The 12,992-nt window shown below is 51.8% G+C and overlaps 5 protein-coding genes across 5 annotated transcripts; 2 read left to right on the plus strand and 3 right to left on the minus strand.

The window, feature by feature from the left end:
* Positions 1 to 270: 270 nt before the first annotated feature.
* BDZ99DRAFT_104778 (uncharacterized protein) lies at positions 271 to 1,876 on the minus strand. Its single transcript, XM_033712349.1, has one exon. It carries the CDS (start codon positions 1,578 to 1,580, stop codon positions 441 to 443), a length of 1,140 nt encoding a protein of 379 aa, XP_033572369.1. The 5' UTR covers positions 1,581 to 1,876; the 3' UTR covers positions 271 to 440.
* A 2,947-nt stretch (positions 1,877 to 4,823) lies between these two features.
* Positions 4,824 to 5,561, plus strand: BDZ99DRAFT_348053 (uncharacterized protein; the record flags this gene model as incomplete). The annotated part of the gene is made up of 1 exon (XM_033714461.1): positions 4,824 to 5,561. A coding segment is annotated over one exon (738 nt), but the record flags the coding sequence as incomplete, so codon positions are not given.
* A 472-nt stretch (positions 5,562 to 6,033) lies between these two features.
* Positions 6,034 to 6,990, minus strand: BDZ99DRAFT_524383 (YVTN repeat-like/Quino protein amine dehydrogenase; the record flags this gene model as incomplete). The annotated part of the gene is made up of 1 exon (XM_033725897.1): positions 6,034 to 6,990. One exon carries the CDS (start codon positions 6,988 to 6,990, stop codon positions 6,034 to 6,036), a length of 957 nt encoding a protein of 318 aa, XP_033572371.1.
* A 1,618-nt stretch (positions 6,991 to 8,608) lies between these two features.
* BDZ99DRAFT_395690 (kinase-like protein) lies at positions 8,609 to 9,714 on the minus strand (the record flags this gene model as incomplete). The annotated part of the gene is made up of 2 exons (XM_033715960.1): positions 8,609 to 9,313; positions 9,367 to 9,714. 2 exons carry the CDS (start codon positions 9,712 to 9,714, stop codon positions 8,609 to 8,611), a joined length of 1,053 nt encoding a protein of 350 aa, XP_033572372.1.
* An 848-nt stretch (positions 9,715 to 10,562) lies between these two features.
* Positions 10,563 to 11,749, plus strand: BDZ99DRAFT_396055 (U-box-domain-containing protein; the record flags this gene model as incomplete). The annotated part of the gene is made up of 4 exons (XM_033715977.1): positions 10,563 to 10,809; positions 10,936 to 11,373; positions 11,441 to 11,621; positions 11,695 to 11,749. The coding sequence occupies 4 exons, from the start codon at positions 10,563 to 10,565 to the stop codon at positions 11,747 to 11,749; spliced, it is 921 nt and encodes a 306-aa protein (XP_033572373.1).
* Positions 11,750 to 12,992: the final 1,243 nt, after the last annotated feature.

The following is a 12,992-nucleotide window of genomic DNA, read 5'->3' on the forward strand; positions in this document are numbered from 1 at the left end:
AGGATTACTCCAGCTATCAGTAGCCGGTCGGTCAGGAGGCCGTCAAAGTCCTATTTTTTTCAGCTTTTATATCATGCTACCGGTTTTCAAAACCCGTAAGGCCACCCCAAGCAGTGACGCACCGGCTTGCCCAGAGCTTTGGGGAAACACTGTGATTTGCATTAAGAGCGCCAGGCTTCATGCATTGGTCTGAGAGTTCAAGTTCATCCAGAAAGGGGCGCACCTACGCTCCCTTCAGTTTCTCCCGTAAGATTTGGACGCACTCTTTCTATTGGCCGGACGTATGTGCACAGCAGAATAAGGAGAATGATCTAGTAATACACTCTATAACGCTATGCTGAAAATATGTCAACAAATCAACCTCGCGGCCCGCCTCTATACAGATGGGAGAACCTATGTACAGCACAACATCACAACCGAGATTCAGCACCTTTCTCCCTCTAGATCGGAAGCCCACACTTCGCGGCATGAATCGCACCGAAGACTCCACCCAGCCCCTGCGCCACCCCACTCATACCCCCCGTCGTGATCGCACCCAATGCTCCAAAGACTCCCGCGAAAACCGACGCCACCGCCCCATCTGTCTTACACTCATCCTTCCCCCCCGCCTTCTTCCCCACTATTATCTTCACCTTGTCCTGCGTGATCCAGTTCTGATTCGCCTGCAGTGTAATCTGCGACTCAATCTTGATCTGCTCCGGAAACACAAGCTTGTACGTGCAGCTCGCATACTGGGCGCCCCAGCCCTGTGAGCATTTGACCAACTTCGCGGCGTTTGCAATCGCCGGGGCGAGCTTGTCCACCAGCTGGTCCGCCATGTCCTTGAGCCGGTTCGGGTCGAAGTTGAGGTCGCCCGCCTTCTCGTCGAAGTCGATCGCGAAGGAGATGGCGGACTCGGTGTCTTTGATCGTGAACACGGCCGCGTCGTCGGAGAGGTCGCCGTCGTACGCCACCTGCAGGTTCCGCAGCGCCTCCTTGACGTTCGCTAGAATGACCGCGCTGGTGGCGTCGCCGGGCGACCCGCTCGTCAGAATCACGTCAGCGGTTGTGTTGGAGATGCCGAACGAGGTGCGGCGGATCGTGCGATCTCGGCGCGTACACCAGTACCGGGCGACGCACTTGTAGTGGCGGTCCTTCGAGATGGTCTGGGTGAAGACAGTCGGCGCCTGATAGCAGGCCATGTCGTGTCCTCCCAGCTTGGCCTCGCCGGTAAGGGAGGTGTTGGGGTCGCCTTTTTCGGCCAGGCCCCAGACCTGGAAGAGGCGGCCGTCCAGGGTACCGGTGATGGGCTGCGCTTCGGTACCAACGGTGTAGTCCATGTCGCCGTAGTCTTTTCCTAAGCCATGGTCGGAGGGATAGGCCTCGATCGGATGTTGTCCAGCATTGCGGGAGGTTTCGAAGTTGGGGAGGAGCCAAAGTGCATCTTTGGAGCCCGAGTTGAATACTGAGTTTCCGAAGTAGTTTTTGCAATTGAGAAGGTAGACCACTTCATCGCGGTTATCATCATCGCGGGGGAGGACACGGGCAGTGACTAGGGAGGTGCTGGCGAGGAGAAGGGAAGCAAAAGATGAGAGACGCATTTTGGACACGGCTGAAAGAATTGGAAGGCAAACTTTGAGAGATTGAGAAGAAAATAGAGAGTACTTGAATGAAATGCAAGAAGATGTTGAAATTGAAGCTGGATGAATCAAACGAGTACATTGCTTCCAATGTTATATAGCTCATGGTTCCAAGGGCCAAAGGGGCTTGGAATTTCCTTCGACTTCAGGCGACGCAGAAGCGGTAGATACAACAGAGTACAGTGTGACGTTACAGGGTCGGCGAGAGCGTTGAACATTCGATAGGACCGTAGAATCCGGTAAGAATAAAAATGCGCCTGCAAGCCAGAGGTACTTGGCAGTCAGCTATACGGTTTGGCGGAGGCTCCGCCAGAAGGCCAAGAGCTTGGCATCTAGGGACAAGGAATCTCACAAGAGCGGTGCCCGAGGCGTGCTCTGGAACCCTCCCTCTTCAATCCTAAATCTGCTCAAATCTCAGTCTTTGCAAAAACTCCGATCGAATCATCTCCCTCGCCAAGGTTTTTAAACATCGCCGACCTTCGGGTGCGACGTTGTAGACATGGTGAGGTCGGCGAATAACTCCGCTACTTTTCTGCAGAGCCAGTCCCGAAATGGTTGAGTCCTCAGCCCGGCTAGGATGTTCAGCCTCAGGTCGTGGGTGTACACCGCCTGGACATCGCCGGTCCACCGCGGTCTTCGTTGTACTTCATTCATAGCACGCTCTTTTGAGATGTTGATGTTTGATGAGAGACGAGGAGGAAAAACACACCGACAATCCCGAGGGTTCATGACTAAGCCATGTCAACCAATCACAGAGAACACAGATAGGCGAGCTTGTCCTCGAATGGGATTGCACGTGATTACGTGCGAGTGGTTCATGAGAGATAGGTTGTAATGGCGACGCTACTTGTTGGCATGCAAGACTCAAACAATACCGAATGGCACAAACTGTTTGAAACAAATTCATCTAGAGCCTATATCATAAAATAACGCCCCACATGCGAGAGGCTACGGCTTTCTTGTTTCAACACTACTTTGTATACATCCGTTCTAGCTAACCGCTAGCTATATGTCACTGAATCTCGAAGAAAGTCTCCAGCGATGAGCCTTTCGGTCAATGAAGTCTTCATAACACAAATTGATTGATTCGCTATTTCAGGATTATCTTTCCTTCTCAGCTTTCGTTATGCGAGCATACTATTCTCCTTCGGTACGTTTAGCTTGCGGTAAGAAAGCTCCCCTTCTTGAAAGCTGGTCATTGAAATACATTACAGTAGCAGAAAATAAGTTTGGTCACATCTTGCGACCACTTAGGGTAGCCCTATAGGCTTTGAAAACTCTAAGTACGATGTTAAGGCCAACGTAGTAAAGATCAGACTCCCTTCTGAGGAAGCCAATACCTGCCTGCTGCATAGTGACGTACAATCCAAAGAAAAACCCCTATCCACTCACCTAGTACCAAGGCAAGAGCCGCACCACCACCAACATCTGGCAGAACGTCGACCTCAAAATCACCACAATCTGCCGCCAGCTGCACGCCGAGGCCACCAAAACCTTCCGAACTCGCAACACCTTCACCACCGACACCCTCTTTGGCCTCAGCAAGCCTATCCGACTGAGTACAGACCCTACTGGTATCGACATGGTTACAGTAAACAAGAGCCGTGTTTACAACACCATCGCTTCAGCCGCTCTCCGCGTCCACCTCCCCCACATCACCACGTTCGAGTTCCCCGTCAACTGGTCCAACCGACCCCTCATGATCCGTCCGTGGCTTGACGAGCCGCGGCTGCGTTGGTGTCAGGTCCGGGCTATTAAGAAGGGGACGTTCGTCTTACCCCAAGCCTGCAGCCGCGCTCAATACGCCGGCGGCCTCTATTGTGGTTATTTTCACGAGGGTGAGTGTTCGCATACGGCGGTCGGGCTGGCAAATAAGTATCGATTCTTCCAGGAATCCACCAAGGAGGTTATGGAGGCTGCGCGCAAACACGTGGTGGAGTACTGGAAGGAGGCGTTGGGGTGGAACTGGGGACAAAGCGTGCCGGAGTGGGTAGAGTTTCGGTTCGATCCGCCTGTGATGCGGACGCTGTCGCCGGTTAATGGACAGCCAGTGTATGTGGATTTGGCAGAGGTTTGGACGATCTTGAAGAAAGACCGACCGGTTGGGGACGCTGCGGGGGTTGTGGGCAAGAAGCGGCTACGCGGAGGTGAGGATGATGGGGAGGGCTTGGTGGAGAAAAAGGTCAAGATTAAGACTTGATATCGAGTGTTACTCCTTGTGAGACTGGCAGCAATGCTGCATGTCAGGTGCCTCTGATGGGTCAACAGATATCAGAGTACGATGGCATGAATTGAAAGTTATGAATTAGAGAGAAGTATGTACGATTGTTTTCCAGTCTCGTGACGCTATTTGAAGAGAAAGACATTATGTGAGGGGCGCCCGTACACGCACGTGAAATAGCAGATCTCCCACCAACTAATCCAGATTCTTTCGTTTATAGTGCCAGCGGCTCGGGAATACCCCATCGTCCTCCAAATCGAGTCATGACTGCAGCAAAATCGAGGGCCAGACGGAGATGCCGAGTGGCTCTCCATGCCCACAATCCTAAAAACAGAGCCAGCTCTGCGGCCCTTATGTATACTAATGTTTCTTCGCTTCTACGTCGTCGATCGTCCACATGGCTTTTGTCAGAGGATGGGGGGATGAGTAAGGACGAAAACTTACGCTAAGGCTGTATCGGGTCGTTAGCTCCATGCGGATTGCTGCATGGATGCTGCAGGGATGCTCAGTCATCGCCAGCCGAGAGGGACACCAGGCTATATTTAGGTCAGTTGTAGACGGGCCGAATTTTGGCCTTGACGACTTCAGTACAAATGGAGAGTTTGGGGTTGAATGTCGGTCCGAAAGGGAGGAGTTGTGAATAGTGATATGGGGACGAGGTTTAATTATAGAAATGAGAGGACCCTGGGGACTTGGAGAGGTTTAAGAAGCTGTATTCTATATAAGTTGACTGATGTCTTTGAAGTTGAACGTATCCAGCATCGTTCAATTGAGTGATCGCTTTCATTCTTCCCTTCAAGTCAAATAAATCTTTACAAAAGCCAACCTGATACTCTAATATCTTCATCTTTACCGCGTTTGACCATCTTGATCAGGACAAGATGCCAAAACTAGTTTTCGGCACCTACGGGACCGGCTCAGCGTGGCTAAAGTGAGAATACCCATTCAACAGTCTCACGTATTCCTCAAACTAACCTTGCTCTAGTGTCTTCATCGCCTTCGCCGCCGTAGCAATCTGGTCCAGCGTCCCCCTAACCATCCGCCTCCTCACCACCCTCAAGAAACGCAGCGGCCTCTACTTCTACTCCATCCTCATCACCACCTGGGGCCTCTCCATCCGCCAACTCGGCTACGTCCTCCAATTGCTGGTCCCCACCACCCCCTGGCCCCTCGGCGACCTCATGGCCCAACTCGGCTGGGTCGCCATGGTCACCGGCTTCTCCACCGTCCTCTACTCGCGCCTCAACATCATCCTCGAAAGCCGCTCCGTCCGCCGCGCCGTCCTCTACACCATCATTTTTAACGGCGTCGTGCTTCATATTCTTATGATGACCATGTCGCTCGGCATCGCGGGCTCGCAGTATGCGGCGAAGCATGGAAGCCATCATGCTGCTTCGTTGATTCCGAAGTGGAAAGCGCCGTACTCCTATATGGAGAAAGTCCAGATTGTGATCTTCTCGCTGCAGGAGATCGCGATATCTTTCTTCTACGTCCGCGCCGCACACCAGTATCTCCAGTCCCGCTTTGCGCAGCGTGGCAAGACGCGGCAAGCTATGTTCCTGCTGCTGTTTGTGCAGATCGTCATTATTTCCGTTGATATTGCACTTATCGCGATCGATTTCGCGGGGTATCTCCAGCTGAAGCTGTTCATTCATTCGTTTGTGTATGCGGTGAAGTTGGAGCTGGAGTTTGTGGTGCTGAATCAGCTGGTGGAGCTGTCGCGGCTGGGCGTCCCGGGCATTCCGTCGTTCTCGAATGCATTGAGGGCAAAGGGGCCGGAGGAGGGGAGGGAGGCGAAGTTGCCCAGTTTTGTGACGCAGGCTGTCCCAGCATGGTCGCCGCCCGACTCACCGGAGCCGGACTCGTTGAAGTCAAAGAGTAGCGAGACGATTGAAATTTGTGGGGAGCATGAAGGTGGAGAGGGCTGTGATGGGTGCCAGGGGTCGACGATGGGAAGGATAGGCGTGATTCCAAGTGTATAGGGAGTGCTAGACCTCGAATGCTAATGGTGATGTTGGAAAGAGAAACGAATGCTACGAAGTCATGATTAGATACGAAAACAGAAGGAGTAAAGTGTAGCCAACAGTAGTGTAGAAATAAAGAGTAGTGCTGTCCTCTACCAATTGATCGAATGTAAAATGCTGCTCGTGGCATCGTCGGACTTCAAAAACCGCGCGTGTTTGGTTGTAAATGTCAGTCGCCTGACGTCGTTTGTCTGTCAGGTGGGCCACGCTGAGATGCGATTGCTCCAGTCACGTCGGACACCCTGACGTATCGGCTTCCACGAGCGGTGGTGGCGACCTTCATGCTGCTTGGAGAGAACGTTATGGTGTTGATTCTCAGTCGTTTCAAGGAATGATTAAGGCCATCATGGCCCTCAAAACGAACCAGCCGACGCTTGAGCGCCTTCATGTCCCAAATTCTCAATGTAGAGCTGCCTACAGCGAATGTGTTTCCATCAGGAGAAAACGCAGACGCCATGGGATCATGAGCAGAATTTTCGCTCAATCCCCATGATCTTTTCCCAGAGTTGATGTCAAATATCGTGACAATCTTAGATCCCGTCACTGCAACGTGCTTCCCGTCCGGTGAAAATGACACCAACTTCGGCATACCAGTGTATTCTACACTTATGGTCATAATTTCTTGCCCACTCACACTGTCAAACAAATCCAGAGATACTGGCAAGCCCCCCTTATAGGGCTTAGATATCAGACCAGCGACTGTTCGTCCAAGTGGGGAATACGCAACACTCCAACAACCCGTTGCAGCCCCATAGTACGGGAAGATTTGTCGTGACAGTGTACCCGTTTTCGACGACCACAGTCGAATTGTACCGTCTCCTGAGCCTGACACAAAGCTCTCGCTATCCGAGGAAAATGCGAAGGAAGTAAATTTGTGCTCAAGTTCAGTAGTAACCAGGTATTCATCCCTGCCTGATTTGACATTGTGCAACCAGAATTTGTTTTTGCGAGACCTGATATACTTCTGGCTGTCCGGAGAGAACACGGGTATCATTTCATCCTCTAACGTGGGCATGCTGTATAAGGCGCGGCCTGTACTACCCTCTTGCACAGATTTACGACGGTGAGAGGATGATAGAACCCAAAGTCCGTCCGGCGACACGACGGCAGGCCAGGCCTGGCTCATTTGGCGGTTATTCAGTATATCCAGAACCGACTTGACCCTGAAACTAGCAGAGGGAAGGCTAAGATTCCCCTCGTTGCGGGTCCACAACGAGCCCGGTATGGTCAATCCTGGATTGTACCCGGATTCATACTTGGGTTTACCATTCACCCCCTTCGATGTATGGTTGTACAATATTGGGGCAGGGAGTGTGGATTGCGTTGACGCTAATTCGTCCGTCTGTTAATGTATAGCTTTCTCCTCCTCCTCTTTAGCCTTCTGCTTTTGAAGGAAAGCCTCCCACTCGGCCTTCTCCTTATCTTCCTGCTTCTTCTCCATCTCGAGCTGGAAGATAAGCTCCTCTTTCTGCTTCTTAGCTTTTGCCGCGTCATCCGACTTCTTCCTCTCATACTCTATAATGGCGAGGACGCGAGCCGCCTTCGCTTCAGCCTCCTCCTCAGCCTTCTTCTTGTTGTAGGCCATAATGGCGAGGGCGCGAGCCGCCTTCGTTTCAGCCTCCTCCTCGGCCTTCTTCTTGTTGTAGGTATCGAGAATACGCTGTCTTTGCTTTTTGGCCTCCTTCGCTGCAGCCTCCTCCTCGGCCTTCTTCTTGTTGTAGGCATCGAGAGCACGCTGTCTTTACTCTTTGGCCTCCTTCTCTTGTTGCTCTATCTTTCGAGTATATTCAGCTGAAGACTTTCTCGATGGAGGACCTATATGGGAAGCAGCAGTGGGATTTGATTGTTGGATGACTTGGAAATATCCGTATTTCTGCCGTAATCGGTCAACGTCCGCTTGATGTTGTCGCCGCCCTATTTCTTCCCAGTCTATACTTTTCGGAACGAAGTTCAACCTGGAGTTTGGATAGCTATTTGCAGTTGCGAAACCATCGTTTCCAGGAAGCGCACTTGCGGCAGTAGCAGCAGCGGCTGTACCACCAGCGCTAGTTGCAGCTTCTGGGAATTTGTGCAGGTTGGTTGTATCGAGATGGTCGTAGTGAAAGTTGAAATATGCAGGTCGTTCATCGCGCGCTATGGCAATTGTTGTTTGAGCTTGATTCAGAGTTTCCCGATTTGAAACATGATTCTCAACGGCAGCAGTGGAACCTTCTTGTGAAACGTAATTCGAGTCCGGTTGGGAGAAAAGAGGTTTTCGCTTCCTGGTAGGCTGGACCCTAAAGGCTATGCCAGCTACAGCAGTCCAATGTCTATCAGGAAGTCTTAGAAATTCAGGCGCTGGGTTGGAACGAATCGGGGGTTCCTGGCCAGATGCATCCGGCGAGAGGTCTGAACGAGTGGCACGTGGGCTCATTCTGTCTTTCGGATCGGATATGTTGGCTTTCGCATTTTGTGAAGATACCAGTCCCGATTTTGTTCCCCCAATCGTCTGAGAAAGTGAATCGCGGGGAAAACGCGCGCGCTCTGTATTAGAGCCCTGTGCCGATTGACCTCCGTCCTCGGTCAGAGTTTCGAAGGTGATGCTCTTTTCTTGGGTTGCTTTTGGAGAGGGCTCCAATGTTGTCCATGCCGCGGATGCTTCGAAAATACTCGCAGAAGAGCCCTCCGAGGGCTCATCCGTCTTCAGATCGTCGCTGGGTTTGGTTAATGGAATGCACTCGACGCAAACCTAAAGAAGAGCATGCTTACGTGGCAAGTCCAGAAAACAACAGGGAAGGCGGTCTGGATACCTCCATCGAAGCTCCTTGCGACAAAATCCATTCATGTTCCAATCTAGAATCAGCCGTCGCTCTCTTCCTGGGGTCCACAACTAAAAGCTCACGTACGAACGAGATACCGGCCTCGCTAATGCCGCATTCCAGGAGGGGTTTGGCGGGAAAAGGCGTTTCTTCCCGAGCATAGGATATCAATTCCCTCAACGTAGGAAATGAGGCTGCACTGGTCAGTAGCCTGAACACTGTCTCGCCGAGAGCCCACATGTCGGAAGCTCCAAGGATGTGACGACCCCGACCACTACTTGGTTGAACGAGTCCATGCAGTTCCGGTGCTAAGAAACCCATTGTCCCTTGGATGGCTGTTGTGGCAGAGAACTCGGTATCGGCTCGTCGACTGATGCCAAAGTCTCCAATCTTTACCCACCATGGCTGAGGAGGTTTCGATCGGATCAAAATGTTCTTTGGCTTCAGATCTCGGTGCATGAAACCATTCCGATGCATAAATAAGAGGCCTTCGAGCAGCTGAGAGGTGACTTGCTGCCCTTCTGGCTCAGAAAGCCGGGAGGATTCCAAAAGATAATCTTGCATGTCACCGAGCGGTAGATACTCCATAGCTATGAGGAGCGCGTTCTCCCATTCATACCAGCCGAAGGATTGAACGAAACATCGATTGTACTGCGACTGAGTCAGTACAGTTTCCAGCGTCAGCCTCGTTTCGAAAATTCAACTGCACATGCATTCCGATGTGAGAACTTCGCAAAATTCTCGAGTTCTGTATCATAATCGAGCACCTTCTTAGAGCCTAAAGCCCGCTGAGGTGATCGCATGATCTGTTTGACGGCCCGTGTTTCTTGGGCTCTGGCGCCCTTCACACACTTCTCTAACCACACACTCCCATACGCCCCGCGGGCAATGAAGCGCTCCCGCTTCCATACCTCTTTCCGCTGGACAAGTCGTTCGTGAGGGTTCTGTCCAGACTCTTCGAACACGCGTGCTGTCAGGATGGGCACCTCGCCTTGCCGGGGGTCTGGCGGAAAGAAGGTCTTGAGCCGAGAGTCGCGGACGAGGTCCGACATGTGGGGTAGCGACGGAAGCGGATATGAGATGGTTCTAGGATGCTACCCTGGGCATCTTAACGGCTCTCAGCTGGAAGAATGTAGCACATGAGGCATGCAAAAAGAAATTGTAGCTGCTGGGCAGGCTGGAGAAGGCTGAGATTCGAGGAGGTTCAGCTTCGGGGGAGCTGAATCTGCAGGAAAGGAATGGGATTGGCTGCGTGGCTGCATCTTGGCTGCATGGTTTCTGCCTCATGGACAAGACTTGAGATGAACAGCAGCTGTGCATGATGTACGAAGATGAACTAAAAGGACAGCCATGAAGAGGAGGTTTGATAGCTGACGTTTGGAGTCGGTTGAAGGATGGTTAGGGTACCCAGAGCTACCATCCACTATTCTAAGTGGGGGCATATGCTATGTGCGGAGTAGGGGTTCAAGCTGTACGCTTTTATTTTATTTGCCATGGCTGTCCATACGTGATTATAGAATTAGCAAAAGAGAAGCGTACGAGTAAACAAATGCGATATATGAGGGCTGCAGTGTTCCTAAGAGTCCCTGCATTCGAGGTATGCTGTCTAGACACGAGTCAGTCACACAAATACCTCCGCAATCAAATCCAAGGCATATGTATACAGCGAATTAAATATCTTTCAAATGACACTCGATTCTCTTCGAGCTCACTGCGCCAATAATAACGTGATGTCTCCCTGTCCTGTACCCCAAAGCAGCATTGCTCAGCCCCCTTGAATCCAGAAGCTTCTACCACCCAATACGCGCACCCCACCTCAGCTCCGCTCCGCAACACCTCCGCAGGTCTGTGCCTGACCACGACCACCACCTCCCTTCGAGCACGCCAACAAGTCGACAACATGGCGGGCAACGACTATGCTGCCGAGCAGCTGAAGGAGAAGGGCAACGCGCACTTCAAGAAGCAAGAATGGGCCGAAGCCGAAGCGTGCTACTCGCAGGCCATCACCAAGAACAGCAAGAACCCGCTGCTGTACACCAACCGCGCGAATGCCCGTATGAAGCTGGAGCGATGGCAGGACGTTATTGATGATTGCCTGAGGAGCATCGAATTGCTGCAAGAGAATATGAAGGCGTACTTCTATCTGGGTATGTTCGTCGGGCCTTCACTCCCCAGACCTCCGCGCATGTTCATGTCCCTCACGATTCTTTATTTATGGGGACTTGGAAGCTGGAATATATTAAGCGGGATGCTCATCCGATCTCTGAATCTAGCACAGGCACAACTAGCCATCCACCACCCAAACGAAGCCTACACGTCCGCCCTCCGCGCTTACGAGCTCTGCGTCACCTCAGAAAAGCAAACCTCGAACGCCTTCCTGATCTCCACCCTCGTCCTCAAATGCAAGAAGCTGAAGTGGGAAAATCGTGAAAAGGACCGCATCGCGCGGCGCGGAGACCTCATCGCTGAGGTAGAAGGCAAGCTGGACGTCGACTGCAAGCACCAGCTGTCGGACATAGACGGGTCCGTCGAGGATGGCACGATGGGGAAGATCGAAGCCGAGGACGAGCGCAAGCGCATCACCGAGACATATCGCAAGAAAGTCGACGATTTACGCACCGCATTCGCCATCTCAGACCCAGAGCATATGATGAAGAGGGAGGTGCCGGACTACCTGGTCGATCCCATCACGTTTGAGCTCATGCACGATCGTGAGTCTATTCAGGGCACATCGCCCCCACAATCAGGCCGGGGGACGTTTACTGACACCTCACAAAGCTGTGGTCACTAAAAACGGCTCGTCCTACGAACGCGCGACAATTATCGAGCACCTCAAGCGCAGCGAGACAGACCCACTCACTCGCGAAATACTCCGGGTCCAAGACCTAAGACCAAACCTGGCGCTCAAGCAGGCCTGCTCCGAGTTTATTGAAACAAATTCGGGCTGGATTTACGACTGGTAGGTATGTACTTTAACGCAGTGATTCGATGCATATCCGATATGTAGGCCGAGTAAAACTAACAATTCCCAGTAATGAAGGCGAGGAGTCTCCAGACACACGTTGGGCGCATCTTTCTTCAACCTAACTTCCACATCTAGTAAATATTTAGGGGGGTTTTGGTGTACAAAAGCATCAAAAGGCGTTGGCTAGGTCGTTTTAGTTTCATGATGCATAGCGCGCGGCTGATACCCTCGAACCGCGATGGTTCAATTCAACCAATTTAATATTCTTGTAGCATCAAAAGTTTGCGATTGTGTTTTGCTACTGCTTTGGGTACCTCTATGGGTTTTTCAAAGATCTGATCTCGATGTAAAGGTTGTTGTAGGGGGAATTAGACTACCTCTTGACTAACAGGTTACTTACCAGCGGGGCTATTCCTCTCAGTAGTGTCGAGCAAGCAAGAGTAGTGTCCAAGCAATGGGACTCATGTGTCTGAATCTGAGGCCCAGCTCTGAGCAACTTGCTTTCCCTCCATGCACACTCGTTCACCACCGCCCAGGGCACCCCAATGGACTTAAATGTTCCGCACACGATGAAAAGGCCAGCGCAGTAGAAATTGGACTGCTTCTTGACCCATGAAGAGAAACTTCGTATACCTCCGAACTACAGTGCCTTGCCATAGATATCCGTCCGCTTTCCTGCCGCTGTCTGAGGGGCCTCAGCGTATGTACTATTAGAACCCGAGGGCAGCAGATACACTTCCACTCTGCGTACACCTTGTTGGCGCTGTCTGGGGCGGCCTCGCTAGTTGTCCAAAATACCACACTTCTCTCTTTTTCGAGATGCTGAAAACACTCTGAAGCCCCTCATGCAATGGTAACCGAGTGTACGGATCTCTATGACGAGGCACTGTACTGGGTCATGAGCATGGGCACACACATGGATATACCACTGCTTGGGCTCCACTCTTGCTCGCTCGACACCATTGTGAGGGGTAGCCCAGCTTTCGGTAGCCTACCAGTCTGTTTACAATCTCCTGCCACCGTCAAGGGCGTCTCAATATGCTTTCAAATTTCTGAATATGAACAGTCACCTAGGTAGATCAAGCACGTAAGTAGGTTTGCATCACATCTAGAATTGCGAAAGGGTGTTGAAGCATGCCAGCCAGCGGTACACGTATAGAACTCGAGTATATTTCCGAGTCGATTTGTGCACGCGGTCACTGAGAGCAAGTGAGAGTACTCGGACTAGCCTACAGAGAAAGCTGACCGACAGAGGGGTATCCGAAGCTGACAATTCCCAACATAGACGCCGCATTGAAGTGCCCCAACGGCTCCACAGCAACACAGTCCAGAAGGATGCTGAAATGTGACTGTATTTCCAGTGGG

The sequence above is a fragment of the Mytilinidion resinicola genome (genome assembly GCF_010093595.1).
Source record: "Mytilinidion resinicola strain CBS 304.34 unplaced genomic scaffold BDZ99scaffold_18, whole genome shotgun sequence".
In the NCBI taxonomy this organism is placed as follows: domain Eukaryota; kingdom Fungi; phylum Ascomycota; class Dothideomycetes; order Mytilinidiales; family Mytilinidiaceae; genus Mytilinidion; species Mytilinidion resinicola.

What these genes read in the sequence shown, in the direction of transcription:
- BDZ99DRAFT_104778 (XM_033712349.1), bottom strand. Translation starts at nt 1,580, where the DNA reads ATGCGTCTCTCATCTTTTGCTTCCCTTCTCCTCGCCAGCACCTCCCTA.